The 22,968-nt window shown below is 41.0% G+C and overlaps 1 protein-coding gene across 2 annotated transcripts in view; it reads left to right on the top strand.

Moving 5' to 3' along the window:
* Window positions 1–4,534: 4,534 nt before the first annotated feature.
* RSRC2 (arginine and serine rich coiled-coil 2) overlaps window positions 4,535–22,968 on the top strand; it is a 31,235-nt gene continuing 12,801 nt past the window's right edge. The window contains exons 1-5 of one of the 2 annotated variants that reach the window (XM_038762857.1): window positions 4,535–4,610; window positions 14,999–15,155; window positions 16,181–16,224; window positions 18,640–18,830; window positions 20,098–20,301. In XM_038762857.1, the coding sequence (XP_038618785.1) occupies window positions 4,605–4,610; window positions 14,999–15,155; window positions 16,181–16,224; window positions 18,640–18,830; window positions 20,098–20,301 (602 nt within the window). In that variant the 5' untranslated portion in view covers window positions 4,535–4,604. Of the gene's footprint in view, window positions 4,611–14,998; window positions 15,156–16,180; window positions 16,225–17,043; window positions 17,122–18,617; window positions 18,831–20,097; window positions 20,302–22,968 lie in introns of those variants that run through there. The other variant, XM_038762858.1, reaches the window with a different exon arrangement.

Below are 22,968 nucleotides of genomic sequence, written 5' to 3'. Positions count from 1 at the left end.
ACAGACAACAAAACCAAACATACTGACAAAATAATATCAATCAATCAATCATATTTATTGAGCACTTACTGTGTGCAGAGCAGTGGACTAAGCGCTTGGGAAGTACACATAGAGACAGTCCCTAACCAACAGCGGGCTCACAGTCTAGAAGGGGGAGACAGAGAACAAAACCAAACATACTGACAAAATAAAATAAATAGAATAGATAGGTACAAGTAAGGTAAATAAATAGAGTAATAAATATGTACAAACATATATACATATATACAGGTGCTGTGGGGAAGGGAAGGAGGTAAGATGGGGGGGTGGAGTCGTATTTATTGAGCGCTTACTGTGTGCAGAGTACTGGACTAAGCGCTTGGGAAGCCCAAGTTGGCAACATCTAGAGACGGTCCCTACCCAACATTCATTCATTCAATCGTATTTATTCATTCACTCATTCATTCAATCGTATTGATTGAGCGCTTACTGTGTGCAGAGCACTGTACTAAGCGCTTGGGAAGCCCAAGTTGGCAACATCTAGAGACAGTCCCTACCCAACAGCGGGCTCACAGTCTAGGAGGGGGAGACAGAGAACAAAACAAAACATGTAGACAGGGGTCAAAATCATCAGAACAAATGGAATTAAAGCTAAATGCACACCATGAACAAAATAAATAGAATAGGAAATATGTATTGAGCGCTTACTGTGTGCAGAGCACTGTACTAAGCGCTTGGGAAGTACAAGTTGGCAACGTAAAGAGAAGCAGCGTGACTCAGTGGAAAGAGCACAGGCTTTGGAGTCAGAGGTCATGAGTTCAAATTCCGCCTCCGCCAACTGTCAGCTGTGTGACTTTGGGCAAGTCACAACTTCTCTGGGCCTCAGTTACCTCATCTGTAAAATGGGGATTAAAACTGTGAGCCCCCCATGGGACAACCTGATCACCTTGTAACCTCCCCAATGCTTAGAACAGTGCTTTGCACTTAGTAAGCACTTAACAAATACCATTATTATTATTATTATTGTATAGCGACGGTCCCTACCCAACAGTGGGCTCACAGCCTAGAAGGGGGAGACAGAGAACAAAACAAAACATATTAACAAAACAAAATAAATAGAATAAATATGTACAAATAAAATAAATAAATAAATAAATAAATAGAGTAATAAATACGTACAAACATATACATATATACAGGTGCTGTGGGGAGGGGAAGGAGATAAGGCAGGGGGATGGGAAGGGGAAGAAGGGGGAGAGGAAGTAGGGGGCTCAGTCTGGGAAGGCCTCATTCATTCATTCAATCATTTATTGAGCGCTTACTGTGTGCGGAGCACTGTACTGAGCGCTTGGGAAGTACAAGTTTGCAACATATAGAGACGGTCCCTACCCAACAGCGGGCTCACAGTCTAGAAGCAGCGTGGCTCAGTGGAAAGAGCCCGGGCTTCGGAGTCAGAGGTCATGGGTTCGCATCCCCACTCCGCCACATGTCTGCTGTGTGACCTTGGGCCAGTCACTTACTTCTCTGAGCCTCAGTTACCTCATCTGTAAAATGAGGATTTTTTATGGCATTTATTAAGCGCTTACTATGTGCTAAGCACTGTTCTAAGCACTGGGGAGTTTACAAGGTGATCAGGTTGTCCCATGTGGGGCTCACAGGTTTAATCCCCATTTTACAGATGAGGTAACTGAGGCACAGAGCAGTTAAGTGACTTGTCCAAAGTCACACGGCTGACCAGTGGCGGAGCCAGGATTTGAACCGATGACCTCTGACTCCAAAGCCCGGGCTCTTTCCACTGAGCCATACAGGATTAAGACTGTGAGCCCCACATGGGACAACCTGATCACCTTGTATCCCCCCAGCGCTTAGAACAGTGCTTTGCACATAGTAAGGGCTTAACAAATGCCATCATTATTATTATTATTATTATCATTACTATTAGAAGGGGGAGACAGACAACCAAACATATAAACCAAATAAAATAAATAGAATAAATATGTACAAGTAAAATAAATAGAGTAATAAATATATACAAACATATATACATATATACAGGTGCTGTGGGGAGGGGAAGGAGGTAAGGCGAGGGGGTGGCCGACTTGTACTTCCCAAGTGCTTAGTACAGTGCTCTGCACACAGTAAGCGCTCAATAAATACGATTGAATGAATGAATGAATGAGTGTGGAGCCCCCTTTTTCCTCTCCTCCCCCCCCACCTCCTTCCCCTCCCCACAGCACTTGTGTATATTTGTACAGATTTATTACTCTATTTATTTTGCTGGTACATATTTACTATTCTATATTGTTAATCAATCAATCAATCAATCATATTTATTGAGCGCTTACTATGTGCATATATAGTTAATGACATGCATACAGCTATAATTCTATTTGTTCTGACGATTTTGACACCTGTCTACATGTTTTTGTTTGTTGTCTGTCTCCCCCTTCTAAATGAATGAACTTCCCAAGCGTGGCTCAGTGGAAAGAGCCCGGGCTTTGGAGTCAGAGGTCATGGGTTCAAATCCCGGCTCTGCCAACTGTCAGCTGGGTGACTTTGGGCAAGTCACTTCACTTCTCTGGGCCTCAGTTACCTCATCTGTAAAATGGGGATTAAAACTCTGAGCCCGCCGTGGGACAACCTGATCACCTTGTAGCCTCCCCAGCACTTAGAACAGTGCTTTGCACATAGTAAGCGCTTAACAAATGCCATTATTATCTTCTAGACTGTGAACCCACTGTTGGGTAGGGACCATCTCTATATGTTGCCAGCTTGTACTTCCCAAGTGCTTAGTACAGTGCTCTGCACACAGTAAGTGCTCAATAAATATGATTGATTGATTGATTAGTACAGTGTGCTGCACACAGTAAGCGCTCAATAAATACAACTGATTGATTTGTACAGTGCTCTGCACACAGTAAGCGCTCAATAAATATGACTGATTAGTGCTTTGCACACAGTAAGCGCTCAATAAATATGATTGATTGATTAGTACAGTGCTTTGCACAAAGTGCTCAATAAATACGATTGATTGATTGATTAGTACAGTGCTCTGCACACAGTAAGTGCTCAATGAATATGGTTGATTGATTGATTGACTAGTACAGTGCTCTGCACACAGTAAGCGCTCAATACGATTGATTGATTGATTGATTAGTACAGTGCTCTGCACACAGTAAGCGCTCAATATGATTGATTGATTAGTACAGTGCTCTGCACACAGTAAGCGCTCAATATGATTGATTGATTAGTACAGTGCTCTGCACACAGTAAGCACTCAATATGATTGATTGATTAGTACAGTGCTCTGCACACAGTAAGTGCTCAATAAATATGATTGATTGATGAGTACAGTGCTCTGCACACAGTAAGCGCTCAATATGATTGATTGATTAGTACAGTGCTCCGCACACAGTAAGTGCTCAATAAATACTATTGATTGATTTATGAGTACAGTGCTCTGTACACAGTAAGCGCTCAATAAATACGATTGATTGATTGACCGCTTCAGCACTCAATAAAAACGACTGAATGAATGAATAGGGAAGCAGCGTGGCTCAGTGGAAAGAGCCCAGGCTTTGGAGCCGGAGGTCGTGGGTTCGAATCCCGGCTCTGCCACGTGTCTGCTGTGTGACCTTGGGCAAGCCACTTCACTTCTCTGAGCCTCAGTTCCCCCATCTGTAAAACGGGGATGAAGACTGTGAGCCCCGCGTGGGGCAACCCGATCGCCTTGTATCCCTCCCAGCGCTTAGAACAGTGCTTGGCACATAGTAAGCGCTTAACAAATGCCATCATTATTATTATTATTATTATATTATTATTATTATAGACTGTGAGCCCACTGTTGGGTAGGGACTGTTTCTATATGTTGCCAATTTGTACTTCCCAAGCGCTTAGTCCAGTGCTCTGCACATAGTAAGCGCTCAATAAATACGATTGATGATGATAATAGACTGTGAGCCCAATTTTAGACTGTGAGCCCAATTTTTAGAATGTGAGCCCAATGTTGGGTAGGGACTGTCTCTATATGTTGCCAATTTGTACTTCCCAAGCGCTTAGTACAGTGCTCTGCACATAGTAAGCGCTCAATAAATACGATTGATGATGATAATAGACTGTGAGCCCAATTTTAGACTGTGAGCCCAATTTTTAGACTGTGAGCCCACTGTTGGGTAGGGACTGTCTCTATATGTTGCCAATTTGTACTTCCCAAGCGCTTAGCACAGCGCTCTGCACATAGGAAGCGCTCAATAAATGTGATTGATTGATTATTAGGTGGAGATGAAGGGGGAGGTCGCGTATGGGACTATGGACGAAGCCGAATGGCCCCGCCCCCTTACGTCGGACACGCCCCTTTACGTCGGTCACGCCCCTTACGTCGGACACGCCCCTCTCGCGGAGGAGCCAGCCAATCGCCGTCGGGGATTTGGTTGCCACGGTAACCCCCGTCCCAGAATGCCGTGCGGTGGCGCGGGCCCCTTTGTGCCATCCGGGTCTCCAGCGTGAGGCGTCGAGCGCGTCAGAGGCCGGGCTCCCGCGGGCGAAGGCGGCGGCGGCGGCGGCCTGGGCACCCACCGGTGGGGCGGGGAAGGGGACGGGGAACGGCGGCCCCGAGTCCGTGGACCATGGCGGTGAGTGGCGACTCCGCGTTGGGCGGCGGGGAGGGGACGGACCGGCCGCCCCCGGGACCGCCTTGGCCGCCTTTGGGTGGACAAAATGGCGGCCCGGCCTTGTCTCCCGCCATCATGGCGGCCCGGCCTGAGGGGAGGGGGGGAGCCTCGGGGACTGTCTCCTTCCAGAACTTTCCTCCTCAGTCAGTCAATCCTATTTATTATTTTCTTCTATTTATTTTACTTGGTTCTATTTATTTTATTTTGTTAGTCTGTTTGGTTTTGTTCTCTGTCTCCCCCTTTTAGACTGTGAGCCCGCTGTTGGGTAGGGACTGTCTCTAGATGTTGCCAACTTGGACTTCCCGAGCGCTTAGTACAGTGCTCTGCACACAGTAAGCAATCAGTCAATCAGTCAATCGTATTTATTATTTTGTTCTGTTTATTTTATTTTGTTAGTATGTTTGGTTTTGTTCTCTGCCTCCCCCTTTTAGACTGTGAGCCCACTGTTGGGTAGGGACTGTCTCTGTATGTCGCCAACTTGTCCTTCCCAAGCGCTTAGCCCAGTGCCTTGCACACAGTAAGCGCTCAATAAATCAGTCAATCGTATTTATTATTTTGTCTATTAATTTTAGATTGTTCTATTTATTTTAGTTTGCTAGTACGTTTGGTGTCGTTCTCTTGTCTCCCCCTTTTAGACTGTGAGCCCACTGTTGGGTACGGACTGTCTTTGTATGTCGCCAACTTGTCCTTCCCAAGCGCTTAGCCCAGTGTTCTGCACACAGTAAGCGCTCAATAAATCAATCAGTCAATCGTATTTATTTTCTTCTGTTTATTTTATTTTGTCCTATTTATTTTATTTTGTTAGTATGTTTGGTTTTGTTCCCTTGTCTCCCCCTTTTAGAGTGTGAGCCCACTGCGCTCAATCAATCGTATTTATTATTTTCTTCTGTTTATTTTATTTTGTTCTATTTATTTTATTTTTGTTAGTATGTTTGGTTTTGTTCTCTTGTCTCCCCCTTTTAGACTGTGAGCCCACTGTTGGGTAGGGACCGTCTCTATATGTTGCCAACTTGTCCTTCCCAAGCGCTTAGCCCAGTGCTCTGCACACAGTAAGCGCTCAATAAATCAATCAGTCAATCGTATTTATTATTTTCTCCTATTTATTTTATTTTCTCCTATTTATTTTATTTTGTTAGTATGTTTGGTTTTGTTCCCTGTCTCCCCCTTTTAGACTGTGAGCCCACTGTTGGGTAGGAACTGTCTCTGTATGTCGCCAACTTGTCCTTCCCAAGCGCTTAGCCCAGTGCCTTGCACACAGTAAGCGCTCAATAAATCAATCAGTCAATCGTATTTATTATTTTGTCTATTAATTTTAGATTGTTCTATTTATTTTAGTTTGTTAGTACGTTTGGTGTCGTTCTCTTGTCTCCCCCTTTTAGACTGTGAGCCCACTGGTGGGTAGGGACTGTCTCTGTATGTCGCCAACTTGTCCTGCCCAAGCGCTTAGCCCAGTGCTCTGCACACAGTAAGCACTTAATCAATCAGACAATCGTATTCATTATTTTCTTCTATTTATTTTATTTTGCTCTATTCATTTTATTTTGTTAGTATGTTTGGTTTTGTTCTCTGTCTCCCCCTTTTAGATTGTGAGCCCACTGCGCTCAATCAGTGTCAATCGTATTTATTTTATTTTGTTCTGTTTATTTTATTTTGTTAGTATGTTTGGTTTCGTTCTCTTGTCTCCCCCTTTTAGACTGTGAGCCCACTGTTGGTTAGGGACTGTCTTTGTATGTCGCCAACTTGTCCTTCCCAAGCGCTTAGCCCAGTGCTGTGCACACAGTAAGCGCTCAGTCAATCGTATTTATTATTTTGTTCTATTTATTTTATTTTGTTAGTATGTTTGGTTTCGTTCTCTTGTCTCCCCCTTTTAGACTGTTAACCCACTGTTGGGTAGGGACTGTCTCTCTATGTCGCCAACTTGTCCTTCCCAAGCGCTTAGCCCAGTGCTCTGCACACAGTAAGCGCTCAATAAATCAATCAGTCAATCGTATTTATTTTCTTCTGTTTATTTTATTTTGTCCTATTTATTTTATTTTGTTAGTATGTTTGGTTTTGTTCCCTTCTCTCCCCCTTTTAGAGTGTGAGCCCACTGCGCTCAATCAATCGTATTTATTATTTTCTTCTGTTTATTTTATTTTGTTCTATTTATTTTATTTTTGTTAGTATGTTTGGTTTTGTTCTCTTGTCTCCCCCTTTTAGACTGTGAGCCCACTGTTGGGTAGGGACCGTCTCTATATGTTGCCAACTTGTCCTTCCCAAGCGCTTAGCCCAGTGCTCTGCACACAGTAAGCGCTCAATAAATCAGTCAATCGTATTTATTATTTTCTCCTATTTATTTTATTTTCTCCTATTTATTTTATTTTGTTAGTATGTTTGGTTTTGTTCCCTGTCTCCCCCTTTTAGACTGTGAGCCCACTGTTGGGTAGGAACTGTCTCTGTATGTCGCCAACTTGTCCTTCCCAAGCACTTAGCCCTGTGCTCTGCACACAGTAAGCCCTCAATCAATCAGTCAATCGTATTTATTATTTTTTTCTATTCATTTTATTTTTTTCTATTCATTTTATTTTGTTCTATTTATTTTATTTTGTTAGTATGTTTGGTTTTGTTCTCTGTCTCCCCCTTTTAGACTGTGAATCCGCGTTGGGTAGGGACTGTCTCTGTATGTCGCCAACTTGTCCTTCCCAAGCGCTTAGCCCAGTGCTCTGCACACAGTAAGCGCTCAATCAATCAGTCAATCGTATTTATTACTTTGTTCTATTTATTTTGTTTTGTTGGTACGTTTGGTTTCGTTCTCTTGTCTCCCCCTTTTAGACTGTGAGCCCACAGTTGGGTAGGGACTGTCTTTGTATGTCGCCAACTTGTCCTTCCCAAGCGCTTAGCCCGGTGCTCTGCACACAGTAAGCGCTCAATCAATCCATCAGTCAATCGTATTTATTATTTTCTTCTATTTATTTTATTTTGTTCTATTCATTTTATTTTGTTAGTATGTTTGGTTTTGTTCCCTGTCTCCCCCTTTTAGACTGTGAGCCCACTGCGCTCAATAAATCAATCAATCAGTTAATTGTATTTATTATTTTCTTCTATTTATTTTATTTTGTCCTATTTATTTTATTTTGTTAGTATGTTTGGTTTTGTTCCCTGTCTCCCCCTTTTAGACTGTGAGCCCACTGTTGGGTAGGGACTGTCTTTGTATGTCGCCAACTTGTCCTTCCCAAGCGCTCAGCCCAGTGCTCTGCACACAGTAAGCGCTCAGTCAATCGTATATTTATTATTTTCTTCTATTTATTTTATTTTGTTAGTACGTTTGGTTTTGTTCTCTTGTCTCCCCCTTCTAGACTGTGAGCCCACTGTTGGATAGGAACTGTCTCTGTATGTCGCCAACTTGTCCTGCCCAAGCGCTTAGCCCAGTGCTCTGCACACAGTAAGCGCTCAATCAATCAATCGTATTTATTATTTTCTTCTATTTATTTTATTTTGTTCTATTCATTTTATTTTGTTAGTATGTTTGGTTTTGTTCCCTGTCTCCCCCTTTTAGACTGTGAGCCCACTGCGCTCAATAAATCAATCAGTTAATCGTATTTATTATTTTCTTCTATTTATTTTATTTTGTCCTATTTTATTTTGTTAGTATGTTTGGTTTTGTTCCCTGTCTCCCTCTTTTAGACTGTGAGCCCACTGTTGGGTAGGGACTGTCTTTGTATGTCGCCAACTTGTCCTTCCCGAGCGCTTAGCCCAGTGCTCTGCACACAGTAAGCGCTCAATCAATCAATCAATCGTATTTATTATTTTGTTCTATTTACTTTATTTTGTTCTATTTATTTTATTTTGTTAGTATGTTTGGTTTTGTTCTCTGTCTCCCCCTTTTAGACTGTGAGCCCACTGTGCTCAATAAATCAATCAATCGTATTTATTATTTTCTTCTATTTTATTTTGTTAGTATGTTTGGTTTTGTTCTCTTGTCTCCCCCTTTTAGACTGTGAGCCCACTGTTGGGTAGGGACTGTCTTTGTATGTCGCCAACTTGTCCTTCCCAAGCGCTTAGCCCAGTGCTCTGCACACAGTAAGCGCTCAATAAATACGATTGATTGATTGATTGAACGAATAATAATAATTCATTCATTCAGTCGTATTTATTGAGCGCTTACTTTATTCATTCAATCGTATTTATTGAGCGCTTACTGTGTGCAGAGCCCTGTACTAAGCGCTTGGGAAGTACAAGTTGGCAACATAGAGAGACAGTCCCTACCCAACAGTGGGCTCACAGTCTAGAAGGGGGAGACAGAGAACAAAACAAAACATATTAACAAAATAAAATAAATAGAATAAATATGTACAAATAAAATAAATGCATAGAGTAATAAATCCGTACAAACATACAATGGCATTTATTAATCGCTTACTATGTGCAAAGCACTGTTCTAAGCTCTGGGGAGGTTACAAGGCAATCCGGTTGCCCCATGGGGGGCTCGCAGTCTTAATCCCCATTTTACAGATGAGGTGACAGGCACAGAGAAGTTGTGACCTGCCCAAAGTCACACAGCTGACAATTGGTGGAGTCTGGATTTGAACCCATGACCTCTGACTCCAAAGCCAGTGCTCTTTCCACTGAGCCACGGTAAATGAATGTCGGGGCTCCTTGAGGCGGGGAAAATCGCCTTGGGAGCTGGGCCTGCGAATTGCCCCTCCCCCCCCCCCCCCCCCCCCCCCTTCAAAGGCCTACTGAGAGCTGGCCTCCTCCAGGAGGCCTTCCCACACTGAGCCCTCTCCATCTCCCCCCATGCCCCACAGCACTTGTATTATAATAATAATAGCATTTATTAAGCACTTACTATGTGCAAAGCACTGTTCTCAGCGCGGGGGGCATACAAGGTGATCAGGTTGTCCCACAGGGGGCTCACAGTCAATCCCCATTTTACAGATGAGGGAACTGAGGCACAGAGAAGTTAAGTGACTTGGCCAAAGTCACACAGCTGACAGTTGGCAGAGCCGGCATAATAATAATAATATTGGTATTTGTTAAGCGCTTACTATGTGCCAAGCATTGTTCTAAGCATATATATTTGTACATATTTATTACTCTATTTTATTCATTCAAATCGTATTTATTGAACGCTTACTGTGTGCAGAGCACTGGACTAAGCGCTTGGGAAGTGCAAGTCAGCAACAGATAGAGACGGTCCCGACCCCACAACGGGCTTCCAATCTGGAAGGGGCCTTCAATTCATTCCTTCATTCATTCAGTCGCATTTATTGGATGCTTACTGTGTGCAGAGCACTGGACTAAGCGCTTGGAAAGTACAAGTCGGCAACAGAGATGGTCCCTACCCCACAACCGGCTCACAGTCTAGAAGGGGGAGACAGACAACAAAGCAAAACGTGGACAAGTGTCAAAATCGTCAGAATAAATAGAATTATAGCTCTAATAAATAGAATTAGAATTATTTATGAATATTAATAGAATGTTAATGATGCATATTTAGCTATGATTCTAGAGTTATGTAGAATTATAGCTATAATAGAATTATTTATTAATATTAAAAGACAATTAATGATATGCATATAGCTGTGATTCTGTAGTTATATATGGGATTGTACCTATAATGAATAGAATTGTTTGTTAATATTAATAGAATATTGTGTGTATATAGCTATAATTCTGACGGTGTTGATTCGTGTCTGCTTTTGTTCTGTTGTCTGTCTCCCCCTTCTAGACTGAGCCCGATTTGGGGTAGGGACCATCTCTATATGTTGACGATTTGTACTTTCCTAACGCTTAGTACAGTGCTCTGCACACAGTAAGTGCTCAGTAAATATGATTGGATGAATGAATGGGGAACAGAAAAGCAGTTTGTTTTCTTCGGGGAGGATCCCCGTGAGTTATAAGTGATCAGTTGGTTGTTAATAATCATAATAGTGGTATTTGTTAAGTACTTACTATGTGCCAAGCACTGCTGTAAGCGCTGGGGGGATACAAGGTGATCAGGTTGTCCCACATCACAGTCTTAATCCCCATTTTACTGATGAGGGATCTGAGGCACAGAGAAATTGTGACTTGCCCAGAGTCACACAGCTGACAAGTGGCGGAGCCGGAATTAGAGCCCATGACCTCTGACTCCTAACCCTGAGCTCTTGCCACAGAGCCACGCTGCTTCTGGGACAAGGGGGCGATGGATTAGTGTAGAATAAAAAAAGAAGTTCGCCCAAGAGGTCAAGCCCTTCTTCCCGGAAGGCTTTGGCCTGTCCTTCACCGAATTGAAGGGAATTGAGGTGTTTGTTTCATTCATTCAGTCGTATTTATTGAGTGCTTACTGTGTGCAGAGCACTGTACTAATCAGCAACAGATGGAGACGTCCCTACCCAACACCGGGCTCACAGTCTAGAATAAGGAGACAGACAACAAAACAAGTAGACAGGTGTCACTACCATCAGAATAGATAAATAGAATTATAGGTATATGCACATCATTAATAAAATAGAGTAAGAAATATGTACAAATATACACACGTGCTGTGAGGAGGGGGTGGGGGGCAAAGGAAAAAGGTGTTTTGTGGAGTCCTGCAAATAGCTTCTATTGACCCCACAGTAAATAGAGATTTGGGGAAAGTCCTAGAAAGGGTTAAAATAGCTCCGTAAAGGGAGTTGGTCTGACTTTTGTGGGGATCATCGGCTAAGACCTGTGATTGGATCTGAGCAAAGACCTGAGAAGGCACCGAACCAAGTTTTACCATTATAATAATGACCAATTTCAAGGAAGAATTCTTTCCACTTTTTATTTTAGTTCTTTTAATCCCTTCCTGACACGTCCTGAAGCGTTGTTTATATTTTAAAAACGTGAATCCTGCGGTGTGATGATATCAAAGCCTGATGGGTGGCATTATTGGATGACTAACAGGACTGCACATCCTGTATAGCAAGAAAGAAAATGGGCCTTGTACATTCCTTTCCACCAAGGATTGTTTTCTCCTTTTTTGTGGATCTAGTTTAAATGCCAGACAACACTCTGAAAGTCCCAGGGTCCAGGGGTTTCTCTGTGTGGCATTTTTTAAGCAAAAATTTCAATTTCCTGAACACACGGTATTTTATGGTTCTGAAAGAAGTAGGTGCCACCTTTTTTTTTAATAGTATTTGTTAAGCGCTTAGTATGTGGTAGGTGCTATACTTCATGGGACAACCTGATTACCTTGTATCTATCCCAGCGCTTAGAACAGTGCTTGGCAAGTGCTTAACAAATGCCATAATTATTATTATCATTGTTATACTAAGCATGGAGATACATGCAAGCTGGTCAGGTTGGATATAATCCATGTCCCAAATTGGGGGTCAAAGTCTTAATCCCCATTTTACAAATGAGGTAACTGAGGCACAGGGAAGATAAGTGTTATGCCCAAGATCAGAAAAGTGGTTGGAGTTGGGGTTAAAACCCAGACCTTCTGACTCCTAGGCCTGTACTGTATCCAGTAAGCCATGCTGCTTCGCTTCACTTTGTATTTACTGAACACTTAACTGTGTGCAGAGCACTGCACTAAGCGTTTGGGAAAGAACAGTACAAAAGTAAACGCTGACGTTCCTTTCTCATAACGAGCTCACAGTCTAGAGTGACTTGAAATAACCAACACAGTGACTGTTGGTATCTGATTTATCTTTACCCAGCTGTTGTCCCAAAAGGCTTAACAAATGACAGTGGTGATCATGTTCTAGACTGTGAACCCGTTGTTGGGTAGGGACCATCTCTATATGTTGCCAACTTGTACTTCCCAAGCACTTAGTACAGTGCTCTGCACACAGTAAGTGCTCAATAAATGATTGAATGAATAAATGTAATCTAGCCTGATTTCAGCCAATCAGCACTTGTGTACATAATTCATATTTTTTTTAACACGTTTCTCCCCCTCTAGGCCCTAAGGTCTGTGTTAGGGAACATGTGTACCAGTTCTTGTACTTTCCCGGGTGCTTAAGTACAGTGCTCTGCACACAGTGAGCACTCTAAAAATGTCATTGATTGATTAGTGACTAGTGAAACTGCAGTAAACTGATCCCAGTCGTTTCCCATGATTTAAAAAAAAACGGTAGTAAACCAGACAATGACAGATTTGGAAGAGTAAGGACTCATTACAATTGGTGGCATTTTAGAAGCTTAAGAGAGACTCCTTACCAGGTACCAAAGAAGTTGTTGAAATGGGGAGACAGGTACATTTAGAGAAGAACTTTCAGATGTCTTGTTAATTGCATCTCACTCAGAGAAACTGTTGCTCAAAAAGGACTCTGTTAAGCTTGATAAATCCCAAGCACCATTGCAAGAAGCCGAAACAAATGGATTCGTGGTAATGGTCTCCACCGCCAGCTATAGCTTCTAAATAGTCAAGAAAATAAATGAATTTATAAAAATGATTTAACAAGATGCCGAGAGAGAAGTTCAGAGGTGCCCAGAGGTATTCAGAAGGAGTTAGCCTTCTGCAAGTTGCTTTGTGGAGAAAACTATTACCAAAGTCAGCAGAACAAGCTGCTACTTCTGCAGTCTCCTGCAAGACTCATAGTTTTATTTTTAGAAGTTCACATTTAGTTAAAAGGACTTAATGCTGTGAATGCAATCAGTTAATGGTATTTATTGAGCTCTTAACTCTGCCACAGAGCACACACAGTTTGTGGGAAAATACAATAGAGGACCCTGCCTTTAAGGAGTTTACAATCTAGCAGTGGTGGAATAAATAAAATAATTTACAACAAACAGGAGGACTTCCTTCTCAAATACTTTAATTTGTGAAACAATATGTACAAATGGGTAACCAGAAGTGTTGAGGACAGAAATACTGAGATGATGGTTGGGAAGGTGTGACTTGGGGAAAGACATTAACAAAGCTAAAACAGTTGTGTAGTGATTCTTAGGATGAAAAAGAATTTCATATTTTTTTCAGAGGTTCTTTAATACAAAGTAAATTACAACATAAATCTATGAGAAAGTAAAATAAAGCTGTCACCATCTTTTCCTTTATCACAGTTTCTTTTATTTTTCTGGCCTCTTCCATTATCCGCTATTCAGTCACTCTTTATAAAAGTAATTTTCCGTCTAGGAGAATAGTTTTGCATATGCTGAGGGGGTTTGCATTACAGAGACCAGTTTTTGTGTTTGTTAAAGTAACTATAAAATAAAGTACTTCATTTTCCCAATCACCTAGAAATTTTGGGGTTCCTTTCAATGTGTTAGTATATCAAAGACCATTTTCTTAATGTATAGAAATTTTTTTTCGTGATTACCACTTCATTTGCAAACCTCTGTGAACATAGTAACATTCTGTAAATTAATTGTCCCAGGATTCTTTTCATCCCCCGACAGGAAGCAGCTTTCCAGCTTTCATAATTTTACCTGAAAATCATATCATATTTCTGATGACTTGAAATTGTTTTCAAGATTACTGGACAAGGAGAAAACATGGATGTAAAATGAATCATTTTAATTGGTGTCAGAGTCCAATTAAGAGAAAATAGTATGCTGGAATCAAATGATAAGGTTTTAAGCAAAGTCTATAAAGTAATACCAACTGATAATCCAAATTGGGGAAGAACCCAGATCATTTAAGGGTTTTTATATAAAAAAAAATCAAAGTAAGGTTGTTAGCAGCTTTCCATATTGCTTTACAATGAAATATTTTCTTCACTGTGTCGTAGCTTTTTGAGAGAAATCCTAATTTGAGGTTACTTTTGCCTAAAATTTAGTCCTCTATAATTTTTCATCCATACTAATTCAGTGCTCTGCGTGCTGCTATTTATTGAGTCTTTCGTATGTATTGAACAAGGTGCTGGAGAAGATAAAAGATAATCAGCTTAGACTCTGTCTCTGCCCTTTGTGAAGGCTCACAATCTGTGAGATAGGAGCGCATGCATCCTTAGCATTGTGTAAAATTTGAAGAAACAGGCCCAGAGCTTAATAAAATGTACAGATTTGTAACAAGTTTTTGGAATCTTCATTTGAGTCTGTTCAAACTTCTAAACCCACACTGAAGTAAATCACGCTATTAAAAATAATTTTAATCACATCATGGCATTCTAGAGTCTTTACAGAAAACCTAAAGGGCCCTAAGCAAAGAAAAAAATTTGCAGCCATTACCAGAATAGTGATCACTTCTCCTTGGTGCTTTCTTTAGACCCATTGTCCAGAGGAAATCAGGGATCTTCCAGTGCACTTTGAGAAAAAAGTCGGCACCACTCTGATGGATTAGCTTTGTAATAGATGTTTTCAAATTATTCAAAATATAAAAAAAACTGAAGAGAACCATTGGCACCATTAATTTCAAGGTTGTCATCTTATTTGAAAAATAACAAGTTTTTGTCTATTGCTGTTCCTTGGCTGTCTAGGCTAGTGACACAGAACGAGATGGACTAGCCCCAGAAAAGACGTCCCCAGATAGAGAAAAGAAAAAAGAGCTGTCAGATGCATCTAATTCTCCTAGAACTTCAAAACATCATTATTCAAGATCACGATCACGGTCAAGAGAACGGAAACGAAAATCAGGTATGGATAGCCTACTCTGACTTTTTTATAGTAAGTGCCACATTAATAGTGTTTTGTTTTTTCTTTGGTTGAGGTAGAATTAAGATTAATTCAGATTTTTCCCTGCCCGTAAATGAAGATCCATATTTCATTTCTGGTAAAGACGGCAAGGACTTACTGCAGAAATCCTATAAATTAGCATAAACTTCTAGTTGCTCTTACCCAGAAGGCCATGTAAATTTCACCTTGTCCATATTCTAGAGAGATGTATTTTTTAACACTGACTGCCCAATGTTTGTAACTATTGGGATTTATTTTTAATATGTAGTCCAGGAAAATCCGTGTCTTATTCCCATTAAACGTTATTAGCTTAGGGATTGTTCCATTCGCAGACTTTGCACATTCATAAATTCAACTTACATGTAGGGCTAAGAAGTAACGCAGGTATACATCATCTCCCCCTTCTAGACTGTGAGCCCAGTGTTGGGTAGGGACTGTCTCTATATGTTGCCAACTTGAACTTCCCAAGCGCTTAGTACAGTGCTTTGCACACAGTAAGCGCTCAATAAATGATTAAATGGATGAATGAGTGAATCAATGTTATATGATGACATACTTCTCCACGTTAAGGCAGCCTTGCTTATTTAGGGTGGGTTACAACAAACATACATTTAGTTTTGCAGTGGTGGCTCTATGTTAGAGCAGTAAAAATCAAGAGACTCAAACGACATAAGAAAATGTGGACATAAGATTCTGCTATAATAATGGTGGCATTTGTTAAGCGCTTACTATGTGCCAAGCACTCTTCTAAGCACTGGGGTAGATACAAGGTAATCAGGTTATCCAAAGAAATTCGACTTGAACAAAGTGGGAAGAAAAGAAAGCCTCTAGAGGAGTGAAATTGTTTATAATACATAAAGATTTGGAAGACAGCCAAAAGCATCCAGTCCATACCCGTCTTATAAGTAAACATGCTGCCATGTCATGAAATACGATAATCCATTTTCAGTAAAATTGCTGATTTGAAAAAATGTCTTTATTTACAGATAATGAAGGAAGAAAACACAGAAGCCGGAGCAGAAGCAAAGAGGTAATTAACACTTTGTAGTGTATAGGTAATTTAAAAATACTTGTTAAAGTATGTGGTAGAAATGTATGTGTGCTTATATGACTTTATGGTAAGTACCCAGAACTTTGGAAATTTGGCAGGTTAATTGGGTTATGGAGTATCCTAGAGAAGCATGATTGGATTCAACGTTTTGACACGAGATAGTAGTTTATGGGAAAGATACATGCAGAAGCTATTAACTTTAATGAAAGTATTCACAGTGAAAATTTCATATCAAGAAATATAATTGGTTTTCTAGGTCTATCACACAGAGCTTCCATTAACCTGAGGTCCCAAGTCTTCTTTGATGCCTGACCACTGCTCAGGACTTTGAGTAGCGGCCTTATTCACTTAGGGAGCCTTTTTTTTTGGTATGGAAGATCCAGAGTCCTCTCTTCGTCCCTAGGGCAGGTTTTCCCTTAGCATTTGACCTGTCAAAGACTGCTGCTGGGTCACAAGTGTAAGCGAGGGGCACCTGGAAATGTGGCAGTGCCAGCAAAGCCTGAGGAAAAAGGCATGGGGAATAAGAAGAGGCAGCAGCGGTGATGCAGAGGCTGGCTTAATCACCAGAGAAGACAATGGAGAATGTCAACAAGAAACTGCAGAAGTAGCAGCCTGAATGCGAGCTTAAGTCCTGTGGGGGCTGGGTGAGGGTCTCCTAACTAAAACTTATCATGGGGCAGGGGACTTCACCTCCTTCCCTAATGGAAGCTCTGTTAAACTTTGAATTTAGGAGTTTTTGTGAAATTGACTATTTTGTTTAGCTCACATGATAACATTTCTATAATAAATCATACTCAGCGTGCTAATGCGCGAAGAGACTGAACTGAAGACGCTGCAGACTCAGATAGCAAAATTATAAGCCTACTTCATGATAAGGTAACTATTAGTCATTCAAACTCCTATTTCCCTTAAATCTATCTTAAATCAATTAAGGGGCTTAATGGTGTTTTGTTAGTAATGGAGTGTTATGACTCGAACTGGAGTGAAATGAACATTTTTGTTAACTGGAAAAGTTAACCTTTTTGAAAGTCTTTCCAATTTGCCATCATACTGTTGAGTCTAATGTATATTTTAAGTGTTCGATTAGTAAGGAGTTGTTTTGTAATAAAGTTGAGGTCTGCTTCAAATATCTAACTTCTGAAAAATAACTGCATGATGTGGTCCTGTTCATTAAATTTTAATATTCGTGTTCAAATAAAGCGGTTGGGTTTACCTGTAAATGTTGATATATTCAGGTTATTTTACAAATACTTCCGAATGGAAAGAAATAGCTAACAGTATGCCCAGAATTTTAAACTGAGCAGAAGACACTATTAAAATAGGGAAGTTTTACAGTTTTGGTATTGTTCCTTTTAATATGTAGTCTTTCGACTTTAAGTGGTAAGGGTGGCACTCTAATGTATAACCCATCTTTAAAAAATAACTGATCGTGTGATATAGCTAATTGAGATTTTCGATAAGCTTCAGAGTGTTGGATTTGGAGATTTTTTTTTTTTCAGTGTGAAGGAAAACATAGTATGATGGCATTGGGGTTACATCACTGTATTTTAAACTCTGATTCTTTGAATTATAGAACCTTTTTTATGAACCAGGTGTGAATGCCATTTTTTACCCTAGGTACATTTAACCCCCCCAAAAAAACCCACAACCTGTCTGGATATATCAAGAAGAGAAGTGATTGCTTCACATTTTTAGACTCCAGTGCAACTCTTGTCCAAAAAACAGAACTGACGTTGCAGATTATTTTGGCACTACTATTATACTATAAAAGGAGAAGGACACTCAGCATAAAAATAATTGAAATTGCAGGAAAAAAATGAATTCTTAGTAAGCAAATTTTATTTATAATAAAATACTTAATTGGAATTGCATTTAGTGTCCTCACCCACTTGGTGAATTATTAATGAATTTGCCAAATTTGAAAACTCATAATTCAAGGGACTTTGTAGGTCTTCGAGTATATACCTGCACTTACGCTTTGATATGTATACGTGAATTCAATTCTAGAAACATTGGCAAATACATGTGCACATTTGTATTGTCCCTTGTTCCTATAAAGGAATATGAGCTTATGTATTGTTTTCATTTGGGGATTTTAGTTGTTTTGTGATTTTAATCAGTCATTCCTAAAGATGAAGCGGTTCAGTAAGACATGAAAATGAGTCACTGCTTTGCACTGTGCTGCAAATTGCATCTTGGGATTTTTAATAGGAAATAAAATTGTACATCTGCAACATTGGGTAGTTGATGAGAAACATAGAAAGTCATTTTTGACTGAACAACACTCCTAAGGTTACTAATGTTGCATCACAACATATTTTTATCTTCTGATACCCATACTAACTCTCTTTGTTGCACTATTTTCCTGAAAGAACCAACTTCTTCTTAAAACAGGCAAGAAGACATGAATCCAAAGATAAGTCCTCCAAGAAGCACAAGGCTGAGGACCATAATGACAAAGAACATTCTTCAGATAAGGGACGAGAACGACTAAATTCCTCTGAAAATGGTGAGGAGAGACACAAGCGCAAAGAAAGGAAATCATCTAGAGGCAGAAGTCACTCAAGATCTAGGTCCCGGGAAAGGTACGTGTACCTGTAATCATGACTAACATTTTGCAAGTCATTCCTTCCCAATTGTTGATTGATTCCAAGGAAGTCAAAGTTACTTAGCGCTTCTCATATGCTTGCAGGCAGGTAATCATTGAAAATTTTCCACGTTCTTCTTGTAGAGATCAGGGTCAGTGGGAGTTGGCATGAATGCAGGAATTTCACCGAACAAAGTCTGGATCCAGGAAAGTCTGGTCCCCCTGCCACCATCCTGCCAAGTTTTGCTACACTTCCCCTTTCTTTCTAGCCCTGCCCGTCAGATGAAAGGCCCCGTTTCCTAATGCATAACTATGGGAAGGGAGAACAATATTATAGCTAGGGAATTGTGGCTTTTTTTTTTCCTTCAGTCCTCAAGAGTGATACCCATTCTTGAGGCAAGAGTAAAGTCTTAAGGTATTTCTTTTTGTTAACAAGGAGGAGCACCTGGTTGATCCCTTTTCAAAGAAGAGAATGTATGTCCAGATGAAGGGTAGTGTAAAAGACTCGGGAGCTTTCCATTGCTCCACTCCTAGCTTTTCAAAGATTCAGGCCACCCTTTTTCCCTCTTTTTGTGCATATCAAAGTTATGACCCCATGTCCATCACAATTGTTTCAGATGTTACCTTGCCTCCTTCATAGATTCAGTCTCAGTCTCAGTTAAGGTACCCTTTATTATTGAATTTTTGCCTGGATATTGATTATTTCTATTCGTAGGTATAATATTTTTGAAACATCAGGGTATAACTAACAAGCGTTACCTTGTTGTAGATGATACTTCAGTTTCTGAGGTTATCGATACCCTCATGCTTTGAGTGTTTGCAGCATATGAGTTGCTTTTTATTGAAGTGGCTTGTTCTTGATGCATCTAGGTTTCAGTAGATATATTCAGGGTAATGCCTTTTCAGGCCTGGGCTTACCTGATTCTTTTTGGTTAAATATCCTAGGGTTGCTCTCTTGGTGGGCTGTGAACTCGGTTCACGTAGAGTTCTCATTACTAGGTCTTAGCTACAGATTTCCTGGGAAACCTTAATGAAGCAGCTCGTTGAAATTTTGAAACCCTCATGCAAACATGCAATGTATATATAGTCTCAAAGATTTTTAGTTGCACTAAGAAATCCACAACATTTTTCTACCTTGCGCCGGCTTCTTTCCATATATGAGCTGCAAAACTGAGAAAATTAATCAGAAGTGGAAGGCTGATTCAGAACATGGTGGCCCTGTAATATCCCCCCCGTTTTTTGTTTTTCTTTTACTGTGCTTTCAGGCGCCATCGTAGTCGAAGCAGAGAGCGGAAGAAGTCGCGATCTAGAAGCAGAGAGCGGAAGAAGTCCCGATCTAGAAGCAGAGAGCGGAGGAAGTCCCGATCTAGAAGCAGGGAAAGGAAGCGTCGGGTCCGATCTCGTTCAAGGTCAAGATCTCGGCACAGGCATAGGAGCAGGAGCAGAAGCAGGACCAGGAGCAGAAGCCGGTGAGTCTTTAAAACAGAATCGAATGATAGATTTTCAAATGATGTTTTGTCTTTTTCCTTTTATCTGTGGTTGGTCTTCTAGGAAGGTTAAAATTGCTTCTGGAGTTAAATAGTGTTTGCTTTGAGAAAATAATTATTTTTTTATTCTAGGCTGGATTTGTGTATATTAAGCTCCAGGGCAGGGAATCCTATCTACCAGCTCTATTAGTTACAGTAATAATTATGGTATTTGTTAAGTGCTTACTGTGTGCCAAGCGCTGTTCTAAGCGCTCGGGTATCATCATCATCATCAATCGTATTTATTGAGCACTTACTATGTGCAGAGCACTGTACTAAGCGCTTGGGAAGTACAAATTGGCAACATATAGAGACAGTCCCTACCCAACACAGTCTAAAAGGGGGAGACAGAGAACAAAACCAAACATACTAACAAAATAAAATAAATAGAATAGATATGTAGACACAAGGTCATCAGGTTGTCCCACGTGGGGCTCACAGTCTTAATCCCTATTTTACAGATGAGGGAACTGAGGCACAGAGAAGTGAAGTGACTTGCCCAGAGTCACACAGCTGATAAGTGACGGAGCCGGGATTAGAACCCACGACCCCTGACTCCCAAGCCCGTGCTCTTTTCACTAGTACAAAGTTCGACACGCAGTATAGGCACTCTATAAATACCATTGGTAGTTTCTAAACTTACCAATCGTTAGCTAAAGCTTTCGAGGGCCTTTTGGAGTGGGGTCATGATAAAAGTCTTCACAGGAGATCTGTGAATGTCGTTAAACTTGTTACGTGTGGAAAAATAATTATTTTGAAGTCTCCCCCACTTTTCTTGGAATAGGTATCGAACTGGAATCACTTCTAACTGTAATAAGAGCTGGGTGATTTAATGCGGTTAATGACAAGAGCAGGTTATTTAGTGCTTATCTTTGTAAGAGTGTGGCGTAGGAATTGTGTCAGATTCAAGGCAAATAAGCTTAGGAGTATATTCCTCCTTCAGTACGAAGCTCACATTATTTTGAAGTCTTTAGGCTATTTTAACAACTAGAAATTGGTGGCTGGAGCGTTGGCTATAGAAGAAAAGTGTTGCTCTGAAGGTGCAAATTAACATCCGTCGAGCCATGGCCGTCACTTGACCAATTCCATTTACACTGCTGGAGGCAGAGAGCCAGCGAGCACCTAGATCCTGAATCCCCAAATGCTGCAGCAATGCAGGTTCAGAGCTCAGCTGCAGCAGGGCAGTCGCCCGGTATGGATAAACACCAAAAGGATGGCCAAGGTTTATTTTGGATTTGAGAGCTTAGTGCTGACACCCCCCCCAAAATGGGTAGAGAGGCATGTTGAAAGCCAAAACAAATGTATGCCTACAGCACAACACTGGTGTTTGGGAACTTGGAGCGTGAGGCAGATCCTCTTGGCGTCAGATCTCCGGTTCCGCTGTTCAGATGCATTGCCCCAGCAAAGGAGGAATAGCTTTCACATTAGGGGTTAACTCTGGTGACAGCATGGTCAACAGATGGGTCAGTGGGGAAGAAACACTCCCTTCTTATTCTGACATTGCCCCACTATTAGATGTCGTATGTGACCGAGATTGGCACTAAAAATGGAACAGGCGACTGAAGAAGGAAGCCAGAGGAGTACTCTACAGTTATTTCTATTCTGAATGTTTGAGAAGCAGCATGGCTCAGTGGAAAGAGCACGGGCTCTTGGTATTTGTTAAGCACTTACTATGTGCTGTTCTAAGTGCCGGGGAGGTTTCAAGGTGATTAGGTTGTCCTGGGGGGGAGGGGGGGCTCACAGTTTTAATCCCCGTTTTACAGATGAGGTAACTGAGGCCCAGAGAAGTTAAGTGACTTGCCCAAAGTCACACAGCTGACAGTTGGTGGAGCCGGGGTTTGAACCCATGACCTGACTCCAAAGCCCGGCCTCTTTCCACTGAGCCACGCTGCTTCTTTTCTTAAACCTACTATTCATTCAGTCAGTCATATTTATTGAGTGCTTACCGTGTGCAGAGCACTGTACTAAGCACTTGGAAAGTACAATTCAGCAACAGAGACAATTCCTACCCAGCAGTGGTCTCACAGTCTAGAAGGCAGGGGAGACAGCCATCAAAGCAAGTAAACAGGCAACAGTATAAATAAGCAGAATTATAGATATATACATGTCATTAACAAAATAAATAGAATAATAAATGTGTACATATATACTATATGTAAAGTAATATATATGCACCATACAGTACTACTGTATACTAATAATAATGGCATTTATTAAGTGCTTACTGTGTGCAAAGCACTTGTTCTAAGCGCTGGGGAGGTTACAAGGTGATCAGGTTGTCCCATGGGGGGCTCACAGTCTTCATCCCCATTGTACAGATGAGGTAACTGAGGCCCAGTGAAGTGGCGTGCCCAAAGTCACACAGCTGACAATTGGTGGAGCCGGGATTTGAACCCACGACCTCTGACTCCAAAGCCCATGCTCTTTCCACTGAGTCACGCTGCCTCTCTACTACGTCTCCACAAGTCATGTCTCCCCTCTTTAGATGCTTTTAGAAATCCTTTAGACACTTAAATATACTTACAGATAGACAATCCACTAGATAACTAAGTTTTTGGAGAGCAGGGATCAAACTCTTTTGTACTCTTTCAAGTGCTTAGAGTACTCGGC

This window comes from Tachyglossus aculeatus, chromosome 21, assembly GCF_015852505.1.
Source record: "Tachyglossus aculeatus isolate mTacAcu1 chromosome 21, mTacAcu1.pri, whole genome shotgun sequence".
In the NCBI taxonomy this organism is placed as follows: Eukaryota; Metazoa; Chordata; class Mammalia; order Monotremata; family Tachyglossidae; genus Tachyglossus; species Tachyglossus aculeatus.
This window is presented reverse-complemented; position numbering and strand designations above follow the sequence as displayed.